The sequence below is a fragment of the Trachymyrmex cornetzi genome, unplaced genomic scaffold (assembly GCF_001594075.2).
Source record: "Trachymyrmex cornetzi isolate Tcor2-1 unplaced genomic scaffold, Tcor1.1 scaffold138, whole genome shotgun sequence".
Taxonomy (NCBI): domain Eukaryota; kingdom Metazoa; phylum Arthropoda; class Insecta; order Hymenoptera; family Formicidae; genus Trachymyrmex; species Trachymyrmex cornetzi.
The window spans coordinates 2081496-2098064 of record NW_017295960.1 but is presented as its reverse complement, the minus strand read 5'-3'; the positions used below and the strand labels follow the sequence as shown (position 1 = coordinate 2098064).

Below are 16569 nucleotides of genomic sequence, written 5' to 3'. Positions count from 1 at the left end.
TGGACGGCGGGATTGCGTAAATTTAGACCAGGCTAGGCGACCGCTTGAAACCCAATTTACACGGTTCACTCTGGACGATCATCCTGGATGAATCATCCCAAGTGCGTATGCGTATTGCACGAATGAATTTTCGCTTAAGCGCGTCATCGCAAATCCACTAGCAAATGCAATCCATTTCATGAAAATTAATCGTGTTTTCAAAAATACAGACATGAGGAACGCAAGGGACTCGTTCCTGTTTGACCGACACTACTGATTACGATACATTAGGTTTTACAACGGCATTAAATTGCTTATTTAGGCTACGAAAGCAATTTAATCCATTTTATAGCAAGTGTGAAACTCGTAATCGAGAAAATTAGCTCTTAACAGCTGTAACAGACAGACAACAAGCTGTATAACTATCATGAAACATCGCGCGCGCGTAAGACGTGTACACGTTAAAATCAACAACAATCTATTTTTGTTATGGAAAAATTTGCTATGTGTGTTAATTTATTTAATGTTTTATTTTCAAAATAAAAAATTTACTATGCGTCGTTATTATTGTGATATTGTAAAGTTGATATTAAAATACGTTCAATAGAATGAAAACCTATAGAATCGCAGAAACGTGCTTTATTCATTTTTTATTTCATAATAAAAACTAATTAATAAAAAAAAGTCAACATTTTCACACTGAAATGAAATTAACAGCGATAATTTATGATGTGTACCATTTGCAAAACTAACCCAAAATTCACGAGAACATGTATCAATGGTGAATGATAAACGCATGTCCCTTTCAGACAAATACGAGTAGAGAGTTGAGGCATTGAAAAGCATTGTTGATCCAATTTAGCAAAAAAAAAAACCGTGAACTATGCCGTTTTCAATACAAATTCAATTGTAAATCACTTTACATAGCCTGTACCAATCCTTCCATTTGTTGCAATATATGTATCAATTTTTCATGATAAGCTGCCATATGGAAAAGTTGTTGAAAGATACATATTTAATAGTTTTATATGTAAAAATAAATATACGAATATATATTCACAATATATGAATATATATTTTTAAGCTGATAAAAGAAGAGAGAGAGAGAGAGAGAAATGTAACCACGTAGCGATCAAGAAACAAAATTAGTATATTCATATCTTGGATTTTATAAGTATATTATTATAATCCCAATTTCTCAAAAATAAATATGTATATAAAGACTCTTAAAACATAAAAATAAAAATCTAAGGGCATAAATAAAAGTCAATAATCAGTAAGACTTAAATATAAAATATAGACATATAATAGTAATAAAATTTCTTGATAAAATTCCTACAAATGTTTCGATGATATAACAATAATATATCTCGATGATCTAACAATAATTCCATTACATGTTTCGGCTTCTTGATCGAGCCATCTTCAGATTTTTTATAATTATAACCGCAAACCACAAAATGGACGAATAAAAAATAAAGCCAAGGTTAAAAAAAGTTCAGTTAACAATCTCGGATGGATCGTACGTTGACAGACAGAAATCGTTCCCATACAGCTGAATGTTAAAATTTCAATTCAACGGAGAAGTCATATATATGATAAAAAGTTACATCGTGTGTCCAATAAGTGTTAAATACATTCTTTTATATAAAATGAGTCACTTGTATAATCAAGAAAGCAAAGATGATCAAACTAATCACCTGTCAACGTTACAAAAGACAACCGCCGACCTAGGAACGATTTCTGTCTTGTATATATTTAAGTCTTATTAACCCTTACCGTACCATCTACAATTTGGTGCCTCATCCATACCATCAAGGGTCCCTTCAAATTTCTTCGTTTTTTCACCACTTTAAAATAATTCGAAAAATCTCTAAAAATTCACCAACATACTTTCAACTTTCTAGAATAAATATTGACTCTTTATTTTGGAAAATAATAAAATGTAGTATATATATAACATATAATTAACGAAAGATTCAAAGAAACTTGCACGAACAGGAATTGCTCGGTCACTAGTTACCCATATTAGTACGGTAAGGGTTAATTATTGACTTTTGTATGCCCTTAGATTTTTATTCTCATAATTTCTCAAATTATTATTTACACCATTGGCGCAATTATATAATTGTTTTCAAGTCGTCTATCGACACGAAACGTGTGAATTTACTTTTAACGCGGCGGCACGGAACAAAGGGACAAATACCCGCGTGTAAATGCGTAACGCAGTTCGATCTTGTGCGTGTGCACGGTGATGCGGTACAGACGTGGAATACCATGCGGCACAGGGATTATCGATCGTATCGAAACCAAACCCATCTGATTCTTCCAGCAGCGGTAACGGAGAGGCTTAGCGGCGGTTTGCGTGATCGCCGACATTATCGGCATAATTATCGTGCTCTCTCGTTGCTCCGCTAGCGCGCCTAATCGATCTGCATTGGCATAGAGCTGCATCTTTACGATGCTCAATAAGAAGCAATTAGGATCCCACTATCGTTTGCTAAAAAATGAGAAATTATACCGGGCTGGTAGATGGTTCAGTTCTCGGCAAATTTAGCACAAGCACTTGAACGGTTACATCAACGTGGGGTATCACAGTCGATACATGAAACTCTTCGCCAACTCGGGTGATAATCAGCGCTACGGAGCAAAAAAGACCGTGTAATATACAATTACAGTTAATTAACCAAGACGATCGATGCAACTGAACGTAAAGTCTTGTATTACAAGCGAGTGACGGAATCGGAAGTGGATTTGCCGTCACGCGCGATAAATGCTGGATACCGCACACTTATTAGCCATCACGCAGTTATCGATTCTGAAGTTACGGATTTATAACTGGATCCGTTTTTACACTTATACCTTTTGCCATTAATTGGCCGCTCCTTATTTTTCCTTCTAAAAAATCATAAACGAGTATACATAAGGAAATTGTTAGCTTTTAGCACCCCTATATCTAACTGTAAGATGAAAGATCCATCAAATATTTATCGAAATATTCATCACAAAATCAGTCATCGACTGACAATGTTTCTTCATGTGCATAGATAAACATAAATCTCACGCAGACAATTTCTACGGAGAGAGAAACGTGGTGTAAACGTAATTTTATAGTCTGTGGCACATGCCCCTACTTTGCTTTATCCTGTCGAGCGAGCAAAACTGTTCGCAAAACGATGACATGCGGAAACGCGCGAGCTTATCGTCCCTCCGAAGATGCGCAGCTTCCGAATCGAAATCATTTTTATCTTTCTGTTACAGGCGAGGGACAATACTTTCGGGTCAGGCCGAGCAATAGCTCCGTGCTGGAAGGCGGCGAGGTGACAATTTCTTGCGAGGTGGGGAACCGAGTCGGTACCGTCCAGTGGGTCAAAGACGGATTTGCTTATGTCATACAGCAGAGTGAGTATAATAAATTGAAATATAAAGTTGTATTATCGTGTGACTGTTCCTTTTTCAAATGCCATTTTCTAGAGAGACCATTCACTGCTTCACAAGGAAGTATTTTTTTTCCACGAAAATATCGATGTATATCAACAGTAAATGTTTAATTATGAGATATTCAGAATGGATAAAAAAATTTTTGATAGTTGAATTATTAATAGTTAGAAAAATGTTATTTTTATGTTTGATTATTTATTATTTTTCAAAAATTATAGATTTCGAAATCCAGTGGAATCTAATTTAAGATTTATCGAACAGCGTTGTGTGTGTACTAGAAAAGGATCGTTACTTTCTGATTTTCCTTTAAATCGCCTTAATTGAGCGCCAATTACCCAGAGAAAATTGATTAGATCATTTTTTATCTGGTATTAACACTTTAAATCTTGAAATACGAAAGTATTGGAAAATTATAATAAAGACGACTAATTACATTTTCTTTAGAAAAAACATGAGTTTAAAATCAGATTTTCAAAATGTAATACGTAGATTATAAACGTGAATTTTATAATATTATGTGTGGTACACAATTTAAGAAAAATTTAAAGTTATATTTGTTTGTAGAATGAAATTTATCTGTCTGTACGATTCGTACATTGGTCTCTGATAAATCCACTTAAAAAGAGAATAATCCGGAAAGTCGTTTGATATAATATAAATGTTTCGATAATAACAAAGATAAAATGCATACAGAGTAAACTGTGCTTGTTAAATTCGGTAAAGACAGGTAATCCTGTGTTTGTACAATTAACGCCGCGGGAAAACCCGCTTCTGTCTAAATCTACCAATTAAAACCACGCACAAAAGCTGCTTATATTTTCAATAGGAAATTGAGTTTTCGCTCTACGCGGGATTGTTTTACACAGAAATTTTTGGAAACACATTAACGCACTAATCAAGAACCAATGTTATCCACATTGTTTTCTATTTTTACGAATTTACAACGCTGTATACGTTACGATTATACGCAGTCCACAAATACGTACACGAGGTGATTGTAAAGTTTATTTTTTACATATTAAATTTTAAGCTCGATATATTAACTAAAATTGTGTTAGAAAAGTATTTCAATTTATTAAAGTCAATTTTTTCTAAAATTTTATAGATAAGAGAAAAAATATCAGACACATACAAATGAATTTTTTATCTCATTAAACTTTAAAAATATGTGAAACTTTTAATTTAATTTTCAGACACACTAATTGCTTCATAAAAATTTCCTATGAGTAAAATATTTTAATATTCTCGATAGTAGTCCTTTTCAATTTATCGACTAGCCTAAATATTATATTAAACTATTGAATATTTGTTAATAGTTTTCAGAATGTTTAAAATTAAATGATCCTGCAAGACAGAAAAATTTAACACGGATAAAATACCGAATTAAGATGACAAGAAAATTTTGGAATTTATCTCTCTTCTTTTTATACACTTTACATATAGGTATCTACAACTTTTACGACCTTACTTAAAGAACGTAGTAACATTGTGGATTTATTATTTAAGCGTGTAAAGAACCTCGTCCGAATGCGAGACTATCAACGGCGAGTGGTTAATTACTCAGCGGTCTCATCGGTTTCCGCCTATCCGTAATCGCATCGTTTTGCCGAGAGTACTCGCATACCGATCGAATAAGCGCTAATAAACAGAGCTAAAATTAAAGCCGATGTATTAGCCGCGTATCTGCGCGATCATGAATTACAACACTTAGTCAGGAGGTAGAAAATGTTAACCAATTATCTAATTTCCATCAATCGATTGCTGCTTGCGAACACATAATGATATAACTCAATGCATAACGATCCTGAATTGATGTTACAGACGGCGAAATCGTGGGCCATCCCAGGTTGAAATTGATCGGCGATCAGAGCTCTGGTATTTTCAATCTGAAAATCACCGACGCGTCTCTGACCGACGACGGCGAGTACGAGTGTCAAGTCGGACGATATCTGCGGATCAAGCCAATTCGCGCCAGCGCTCACCTAATCGTCACCTGTAAGTCGAAATATGATGATGTACGAACGAAAAGTTTTATCCAAGTCTGTCCAAATCGAAAAATGAAAGACAGAGACCGCTTCTTTTGGAGCTTCAGATATTAATAAGAGTAGCACAAGTTCTCCTTTTATCTGAGAATGTCGACAATCGCGTTTCCTTATTGACTGCCTTCTCTTTTTCGACTGTCATTTTTTACCTAATTAGTGGACGCTTTCCATTTCGTGACACAAGTCGACATAAATCTTTCTCTTTTTGTTACTCTTTGAATATCAAGAAAAATAGAATGTTTGTGTCGACTTGTGTCACTAAATGGACTGCACCCTCTGTCATTCAATAAGTAATTCATCAATATTTCTTTAATGTAATAGGTTATTAGGTCAAACGGTTATGGCGGTTGTTTGCGCTACTTTTTTAAATCTGGAGCTTTGGCTTCGTTACTTCCATTTACTCGCAGTACTCACGTCGCAGTAATTTCTCTTAACAACAAAATTAACCGACTACGAGACACGGATACAATGAATACGTGTTTTTTTTAAATGATGATTTATAGTTTTAGCACTTGTTTTTTTTCGTTTCTTTTCTCCGTCTGATTTAGCGAAACGACGAAGAGGAGAAGGCGTCTCGCGATAATTTGGACAAATTTAATCCTTTTGCCGCCGAGAATTTGTTAACTCTAACATTAATGCATTTCCAATTAATTTATGTTAATTATGTTTCCATTTAAATGTTTTTTTTTTTATAAAAATAAAAAGAAATGTTTGAAAATTGTTGTTTTTTTGTCAAACAACAAGATACGAAAATTATCTTAAAATAAAATTTTGGTCGGCAAAAGAAAGGGAAGAGTTAAGCTACTTCCCTCTAATTTTAATCTTTTAATCTTTATTAATACAATGTATACAAAAAGTATAATGTCGCATCTGATTTTACAATTTAAGATAAGATCTCATATGGTTTACATATTTATATCGTATATTTAAATCGTATATTCGTAACAACAAACTCTATTTTTTAAACATGAGGCGAAAATGACAAAACATCCATCTATTGACAGATCTCAGCGGAATCGCGAAGTTCGAAAGATAAGCAAAATCGCGTGAACACTATATGTTAATTAAAATTTTCTGAACGTGACCCATGATATTCCTCGGCAATCCGGGGAAATTCCAACAACAGTGTGGATACGAAAAATACTTACTCCTGCTTGGAAATAATCGCGACCGAGTCGTTTCGACGATAGCCCCGTACGGGCGTGGTACTTAAAATGCAAAGCGTGCCGTAACTCGAATTACAAACTCAGGATCTCGAAACCGTGCTTAAAGTTAATTTACGCGGTCGTACGGGCGTTACGTTGTGTAACGCCCCGTCACCATCGCGAAAGGTCGACTTTCGGGATTCTCGACGAGGGCGGTTGATCACACCGACGATGGCATCCGTTGACCCAAGCGGTACCAGCGTTTCCACGCCATCGACGATGTCTCTTTTCTCCCTTTCTCTCTCTCTCTCTCCCCCTCGTTGGTAAATTATGCAGAAGTTATTAAGCGCGACAATATGCACTCGTCCGACAGACTTCCACGTAAACTAGTTTGGCAAAGTCCGGAACGAAGCTAGTTTTCGTACGCGCGCGACCTTTCCGGTGCGGCTGCGAAGACAGGGATGACCGTGCTCGGTTTTGAGGGGGACGATGGTTTTAGTATCTGCAGAATTGCGACCTTTTGACAGGACCATCGACCGCGCTATTCTTCCTACCCTTCCAATGCATACGTCGCATTCGTAGTAGTGCACGCCTCGCCTGCTATGACCGGAATGCAATAGTGCGCTCGCGAGTGCATCACAAAGCTAATTCCGCAACTGCTCCCAGCGCATCAACGGTTCCGATGACAAACGTTCGTCCGAAAATGAATTTTTCTTTCGCGCTTTGCGAAACGAGAACGCTCTCGAGTTCGATTGGCATTGATCCATTTATCTAGGATTCTTCTCGCGATGTAATAAAATTACGTCTGTCCCTCTGCTTGTTTTGGAGAAACGCGAGCGTAATCGGCTACCAAAAATGTTGACGAAATTTTTCTATTGTAATTTGGCTGAAGAAGACTTATTAGTATAATCGAAACGTTCGATGGATTGTACATTAATACGTTAATGAATAACTGGTTTTAATCTTTGACCTAATTAATTGCTCGTTTGTTTGACCTCTCTACAAATTTTATTATATTTGCATTGTAATTTTTAGTTAGAAAATCGATATTATTATTTTTCTATCATCGTAATTATCTTAAAAATAAAACATGCGCGCCGTCTCGGCGGCGTTATTCAGAAAATTACCATATATAAACTGTAACTAGTTTGAATTCTCTGGATCTCAGATGTATGTATAAATTATAGATTAGGGAATTACCATAATAAGGAATTCTCCGAGCTAATGACTTATCTACTGAATTCTTAATGATTTGATGAAAAGGTAGAGCTTCTCGACTTATATTTTTCCATAGATAGCGTATTAAAAAAAAAGGGAAAAAATGCATTTTACTAATCATACTGTATTTCGCTCTATAAATGTCTCAAAAGTCTCCTATACGATTTCCTATTTATACTTACTAATTATTTCGCATATTGTAATAAAAAATGCAATAAAGACTATTTTTCTCACACTCATAATTTCCGTAAAACGCAAATAATATTATATAGCATATTTTTATAGCATTATTCGATCGATATTATATAGTCGTTAATATCAATAATAATTATTTTGATAAAAATAATATTATATAGAACTGTAATAACTGTTAATAATATTATATTATTTCTAATTATTATTTCTCTGTCGAAATAATTGTTATTACTATTATTAACGATGTGTTATGTAATATTAATACATGTCATATAATAGTAATAATTATTTATACTAAAATAATAATAACGATTATTATTATTAGCGATTAATATCAATCAAGTAACGCTATGAAAAAATTGAAAATTTTACGCGACAATCTACAACATAGAATATCATTTTTATACGCGTAAGAAACGAGCAGCGTTAAAATGATATTAGCCTTGATGTGCAAATTCTTCTCGTGGTAGATAAGTCTAGTTTTACACCTGCGCCGGGCTTTTAATAAAACGGCCATCGTGGACACGGGCGTATTACTAAGTCGTCATATCCGTCAAATCAATCTTCCTCGTTGCACACGTCCACGTTCATTACGCTCGTATATACCGGTGACGGTGAAAATACGTGGCAGAGACACCGTCGACGATAATCCACGCCGCGGGTCAAATGGATCATCGGTGAAAATCGCGCGTACAAATCTCGAGCGATCGTTAACGAGCGACATCAAGCCGGTAAATTCTCACGCCCGGATGCGCCTATTTTGTAAACGCACGTGCACGTGTGTTTTTCATGGAGATGATTGTGTGTTTCTCCCGCATATTCACGCAAAAGCGCGTATAAACGCAGAATCAATCTGCGTCGTTAATTACGCGCGCGTAACGGTATTTTCCCGATCCCATACCGGTAAACGGACATAATTGTATTTCGCTTTACTCTATCGATACCCATGTCGTCGTCATATTTCCTCTACCTTAATAATTCAAATCGATTTCTCGTTTGTTTCCCGGTCGGCCGCTATTATCACCAAATAGCGAAGTTATCCTGTCATGGACAGACTTACGGGCATCGAGCGTAACAGGTTCGTGAAAATAATTGTCAGAGAAAAGGTCTTTAACCTTCCATCGTTTGTACAGAGAGAATGAAATGCATTTATCGGATAAAATTAGAGTCGACAGCGCGTCGATATCACGGCAGATATGTCTGATCGATTTTCAACGCTTGCAGAAATTCGAACGAATTCCGTCAATTAACGAAGTCGAGAGAAAAATAAGATATTTTGAAATGTTAAGGAAATTTATTAAAATGTATGATTGGCTTGGTACCATAGATTATTCGCCAGGAAAAAAATAATAAACAATATAATGATAATTAAATATTTTCTTGATTAAAGTATTCAATATGCACATATATAATAAGTCCCAAGAACTTTCAGCTCAAGGATATAAAAAAACGATGATAAAATGGAAAATTATTTTTTTTATTTTTTAATATAATCGTTATTTCAATACATTTTTGTATAATGATAAATAAATTTTTCTGTACACCTAAAATATATTCTGAATTTTTGTCATAGTTTAACACTGTGGAAATAATTTCTTTATTACTAGTAAATTGTTTTCACGCAAATCGGATTTCAATTTTGAAAATAAAAAATAATCGCTAGAGGAACAAAAAATTGGAGATGTAAAGCGAGCGATGAAGAAGTGATCTCGGTGTTATAACATTTTAAGAACAAAAATTCAAAATATTTTTTAATGAATTTTTATAGAAAAATTAATTTATTGTTCTAAAAAAATATATAGAAATATAAAGAAGAATTATATTGAAAGACAAAAATAATTGTTTCATTTTGTTACTTAAATTTTTTTTATCTTGCTATCTATAGATATGCTAACATGCTGAAAAGATATGTGAAAGAGAAAATTAAGCTCAAGCATTTGTGATATTCAGGTTTAGCTCATTCAAGATGATATTATCAATCCGAAGTTACGTTTTATTAATCGTTGCAAAACTGTAACATGTTTTTCTACTTTGAAATAACAATATGCAAACGACTGGAAAATAAATGCTGTTCGCATGCATACGATAACCATTTGAAACTCGTCCTTCTCAACTATTCACCTGGAAGTGTTTCCGTGTACATGATTATTTCACGAAAGAGACTATTGGGATACGCGTAATGCAACCTCTAGTATTGCACCTGTTTTTTAATAAAACGACACTAAAAACACGTCCGCATGTTCTCTTAAGGTGGGCGCAAATTCTTCGTTTACATTTTAATAATGTAGCTATGGTGACTCTCTCCTATGAAATGATAACGATATTTCTTAGTATCTTTAAATATTCAAGGATGCCATTTGCGATAATAAAAACAACAAATTTTGCAAAAGCAAACAACATGATGAAACAAATTAATGTAGCTTTATATATCATGTATGGTCGGAAGAAAATCGAGATTATTGTCAATTATTGTTATTATTGATAATAATAATGTAGAAGGGCTATGAGCCAAACAATAACTTTTAATATTCGATCATAAACGTTTCGACGCCGAACAGGTCATTATCAATGTTAAAATAAACTTAAAATTTGAATTATAACATAAATTAACAGTCATGTGTCCAATATTACAATAAGTAGCATATAAAAGTATTTAAGAAAATAATTTACTGTATCGGCTTAGTCGATAATTCATGTGTTCTATAAATCCGTGCAGATAAAAGTACATTGTTAAATTGTATGGAAATATTAGTCGTTTGCAGTAGTTAATTACAAATTTTGACTGCTAGATATTAATCGTAATATGAATAAGTTCTTAATAACTGTGAATCAAAATTAAAACTTTATTCAGATCCAATGGAGTTAAATAGTAAAATAAACGCAGTCAAAAATTTTACGGCAGTCAACGAAATAAAATTCAAAAATAAGCAATAATGCGATAGAATTTCAAAGCACAAACTGTATTTAACAAATATTCAGACATTATTCTTATTATTATTGTTTTTACTGTTATTATTTATTATTAAACAAACAGAAAATTTTTAATTGTTTTGTAGATAATCTTTTATTCTAACTATATAAAAAGACACAATTTCTATTTATCTATTTATCTATTTATTATTATTAGATTTATTATTATTAGATTTAATGAGAAATACAATATTGCAAATATTTGCAAATAATATTTAATATATTTCAAAAAATGTGTGTGTAAGCATTTGTGCGTGACTTTTTCTAAAAAGATAATGAATAATTAAATTGGTATAAATGCCTACAGATCGCTATGCGATATAACCGCAACTTTTATACACTTCATGACATGAATGCGGTTATTCATATTTAGGGCTATGGCAGAGAACAAGATGTAACGAGACGTAACTTTCGTAGTCGTAACGTAAGGTAAGATAGCTACGTTTTTCTCTGTCTTACCTTACGTTACGACTACGAAAGTTACGTCCCGTTACATCTCGTTCTGTGCCATAGCCTTTACGTCTTAGGGTAGTTTCGAATAGCTGATGACGCGGAAAGAATCGTGTCATTCTTAGGCTCGTATTAGAAAAAAGCTCACGTCTTGCAAAAAGCATCTCTCCAGGCATCGTACGAATTTACGGCGTGATACGCAAAGAATGAGGAAGAAAAGACAAAGCAGGATAAATAAAAATATCTGAGGGGACATTTCTTACGATCCAACGAGAGCAAATGAAGGAGTTGCGAGGAAACTTGAATGGGCGAAAGTAGTATATACGTATATACTGGAATAAAACGCGTTGCTTTATTAAAAATAGCGGATCAAAGACCTCTCCGATGAAACGTTTAATTCTCCGGCCGACATTAAAAAAAGCATTGTAAACACCGGCAACGGTTAACTTCCAATGGCAGTCATTTATATTAATACGGCGAAAAGTTCCTTTCATCTTAGCTTTCGACGTATTTTTTAGTGAAATAATTTCATTGCATTCCCATTTGATCGCGCAGTGCACTTTCTGCAAATTAAGAATTTACAAAATTGCCGTCTGAAAGCATTCTTGTTTTCTCTTTCCACATATTTTCACTTTATTTACTTTGTTACCTTTCGTTATAATTACGCGTACATTCTTTTTTAACTGCTAATTGCATGTTTTAAACTACATCTTGTTATTGATCTCTTTTTTTGTTCTTTAATTTTATTCTTTAATTATTTTAATCTGCCGTTATCCATTTTCTATCACGATTGCATTGTTTTTACATTATTCTATTACACGAAATCTGCTTTATATTTAAAAAAATTTAACCGTTAAGCTATCATTTATGTTAAACGAGACGAAACTATTTAGCAAGATAACAAAATGTATTTTCGATTATACAGATTTCAGATTATATATACATTCAATTCATTACAGAGTCTGGCTGACATTTCTACAATACAATTTACGTATCGGTTAGTTAATTCGTTGCCGGGTAACAATTATATAAACGTCATTCAACGTGCACTACAATCGCTCGTAACAATACCGTTGTAAACATCGTTGGATAATTTCAGGTAATCCAAGCTATGTTTACCGGTATTTACACATTCTGTCTTGTAAAACGAATTCCAGAACATGGCAAAACACCTGTTTCATAAATCGAGTTTTCACTGCACTAAAGTAACTATGTTACGAATATTGCAGACACTTTTAACGTGAACATCAGTATGGATATCGATGTATCATCGGTATGAAAAGAAATATTTTACAAAAGTACGTTTTCTCTTTTTGATTAGAAAAAAAGAACGCTGAAGCATTATTTATACGAGGTGATCGATATTCACCTGCCTATGAATTATTTATTCGAGAAGTTTAGGGGTGCCGACATGTCGCCTACGCGATTTTTTTTTCTTCGTATTCTCGTGTTTTTTTTTTTAAGTATCGCGTGCGTCACGACCGCGGCGGTGAGAAAGACAGATAAGAAATCGAGTTTCGTGAATTATTCGTCTGTAGACACGCGAAGTCGTTCTCAGTCTATCGCTTTTTCCCCAGTACAACTTTGCGCGCACTGGACCGTCCTGTCGCTCCCTTTTCTCATTCGAAACACGTATAAGTCGAGGGAAGATATTCTGGACTGGCCCCCTGAATCGTTCACGGCCAAAGAGCCACATATATACGCTCTTTGCTGCAACGTACGAGTACATATACATATGCATGCATCGGCGAGTACCGTGGCACGCGTTCTGTATGTATGTGACATTACCAGAGCTGAAAAAGCTCTGGGAAAGCTCGCCACATTCGTGCAAGGTGTATAAAATTTTGAAGGGAGGAATGGTTGTTTACTAGAAAGGCCACGCGTGATTGTCGTTTACTTCCACCGGTTATTCTTTCTAGTTTGTATACACACGCGCGCGTACACACGTATAGTTTTAAAGTACCTTTAAAAATCTTCAGTGCAGAAAAGTATTTTAAAAAATATTTTTTTTAATACTTTTCTATTTCGACAATTTTTAGAAGATGTGACTATAAAATGAAAAATATTTTCCTTTATAACATGTATAATAAAGAAAAATAAAAAAATGTAAAAAAAATATATACCATAATAAAGAAATATGAATACAGTTATATAACAATAAAAAAATATTTGTTACTTTACTGTCACAGCATTCTGTACGTAAAACTTGATAATTGTTTTTAACACGATTACCGTCCACGTTCAACAATCGCGAAACGAATGAATTCGAAAAGTGCGAGTCAAACATTTTTCGCAAACAAAAAGGTACACTCGAACGTATTGCTTCAAGCACCACTTCTGCCCACATTTTTGTTAGGTGAAAAAGTCTGATATAAAAAAATGTTTTCCATCCCTTCAAAGATTGTATCATCATGGCGTCTCACGAAACGCGGTTCCTGAAACGCGCGCTCCCGTTACCGTCATTGCTTACGTGCCATTTCGCCCGACTCGCTCGTTTTCGACATATCACACATCCTGATCGATACCGTGTCACGGTTTCTATCTGCTGTTTACAAAAGGCCAGGAGGGCATCGATTTCCCCCCCCCCCCCCCCTCTCTCTCTCTCTCTCTTTCTCTATCGCTACATTTTTTGTCCCCCTACGACCGCCCTCTCTATTTCTCGCCGCCACCTTATCCACCTTATCCTTCTCGAACATGCAGTTAAGCGACTGATGCTGTTCGGGCGCTCAGGTTTCCACCAACGGTGAAACGGTGTTGCACAGCTCTACGAGTGACATTTATTTCGCTTTGCGCAAAGGAAAAGCTCCGCACGCCACCCCTCACCCTACGTCCCTACACCCTATATCCAGGGCCATCCGCTTCTCTCCATTACCCTTCCTCCCCAGGTGTATATACATTATTCTCACCACCGGTCGCATCCTATCGCCGTCCTTTTCCGTCTTGCATGCGCCATGGACGGCTTAACGGTAAAAATGAGACTTATAAGACGATCTGGCAAAGAAAAATACTTTCTTACCAGACCGAGGCACCGCGAATAAATCCTCAGTCATAAATGCGAAGATAAGAACGACACGTAAACGAAATGTAGCAATGAAACATAAGCAGTGAGCTATATAAAATGGATAGATGTATGAGAATCCGATCCAGTATGGATGTCAGTTTATATCATTTATATTGCCACTTTTTGACGAGGAAGCAAGTGTCTTTCAGAACCGTCAAGCATGCATACTGAGACAGTAAAGGAGAAAATATCTGTAGAGAATAAGAAATAAAGGTATCTTATATAGATCCCTACAAAATAACGATTTAACAGGTCACCATAAATAGCTGTAAATAATAAGTCAATACATTTTTAATGTATATGTTTCTCATTAAAAAATTGACTGCATTATCACTACTGCATTATAATTAATATAATTGCCGTATGATATTCGAAAAATTTTCCAGAAGAATACCAACAAGGAAACACAATCGAATGTTCCTCTTCCGATTTTAATAAACTTCGGATAAACATTATAATAAAGATAAAAATAAGAAATATGTATTTTTTTATAAGCGTCCGATTACACGTTAAGGGATGAAACCCTCGTTTGAAAAAAATCGGTTTCTTTCTCTCTACGTGAATATCGGTTAACCGTCAAAAATATAAAAAAAAAATGTTTTAAATAAAAGTTGAATGGCTTCAAAATATTTTATAATAGTTTAAAAATTTTTTTAATTTTTTATTTTTTAAAATAAAAAATTTGCACGATTAAGCATTTATAAAAAAAAATACGTATTCCTTATTTATTACACGAGTCTTATTATTAGTCTTACTATTTATATACGACTTTCCAGAATAAAACACTTAATATTTTCAAATCGATTCGCAGTTAATCGCGAAGAATTCGAGTGTCCGAGCATTTATACGAATGATGCTTCTCTCTGAAGAGAGAAAGGTAGGAATGATTGAGAGACATACAAGCAAGAAAGTCCTTCACTCGTTAATAATTAACTTTGCAAAACGTCAGCGTTACGCACGAAGGGCACAGCCGTTAATGCCAATGATGCCTGACAGGAGATGCGGCTTGACATAACGCGATTGTGTGTACACACACGGCTTGTCGTGTTCTCCGCGTGTGTCGCGGCTCCATCGTGCGCGTAAATGCAATTCCGTGCTTATCACCGCCAGAGGATATAATTGAAGCAGCGCGAAAGAGATAATTTGACAAACGAGCGAATACGCGAGCGCGATAAAATTAAGCGCGGTTGCGACGCCACGGTGTGTGATGCAACGGTTACAGATGAAGAAGGCTAATGTCGCGCGACGCGCGATGAATAATTTACCGTGTGTGTCGTCGGAGCTCTCGCGATTAATTGGTTATAAGACCGATACACGCGCGCATACATATGGCTTTAACAGAGAAAACTCGCAACGAGTTATACTCGTCAACAGTGCAAATCTGTGCGCGCTTATATACACGTAATAATCTTTACGATTTTTACGGTTAGATTTTGTACGTCCTGATAAAATAATTGGAAGGATTATTGTCTAAGCGGTCAACTAAGATAGAAATATGCCGAATTACAACATGTACACAAAGGCAATTTTTAGAAAAATTATATCACATACGTAAGAATCTCTGTATATACACACTGAGAGAAAAGATTTTGTTATAGGAACAAATCAAGGGAAAGCAAATGTGATATTTGTTAAAAAAACAATCGATTTGTTGCGATTGCAAATTAATTTGTCAATGTAACAAATAATCAATAGTATCGCTAGCAAATATAAGAGGCTCATATATTAGGTGTTAAACTTAATTCCTGCCGTTTTTCGTCTCCAAAATTGATTTGTTTCGGAGGGAAATACCTTAATCAAAGTATTATTAATAAAGTATTATTAATTAGTAATAAAGATAGAAAATGGAGGAAATTACTTTGATTAAGGTATTCATTCATCTTTCCTTCGAAACAAATCAATTTTGGAGACGAAAAACGGCAGAAATTAGTGGTGAATTCGATCACTTACACTACACTGGATCAGTGCATATTAAAAGCTGCTTTATATAAACTATCTCAATGCAGTGATACAATATAATCAACTTTGACAATGAAATGATACACATATATTTTGTTAAATAATGTGA

At 34.7% G+C, this 16569-nt stretch overlaps 1 protein-coding gene across 4 annotated transcripts in view; it reads left to right on the top strand.

The window, feature by feature from the left end:
• Window positions 1–16569, top strand: part of sns (sticks and stones) — a 342172-nt gene that overhangs the window by 250927 nt on the left and 74676 nt on the right. For all 4 annotated transcript variants that reach the window (XM_018522900.1, XM_018522903.1, XM_018522901.1 and 1 more), the window contains exons 2-3: window positions 3241–3381; window positions 5242–5415. In XM_018522900.1, coding sequence (XP_018378402.1) covers window positions 3241–3381; window positions 5242–5415 — 315 coding nt within the window. The remainder of the gene's footprint in view (window positions 1–3240; window positions 3382–5241; window positions 5416–16569) is intronic.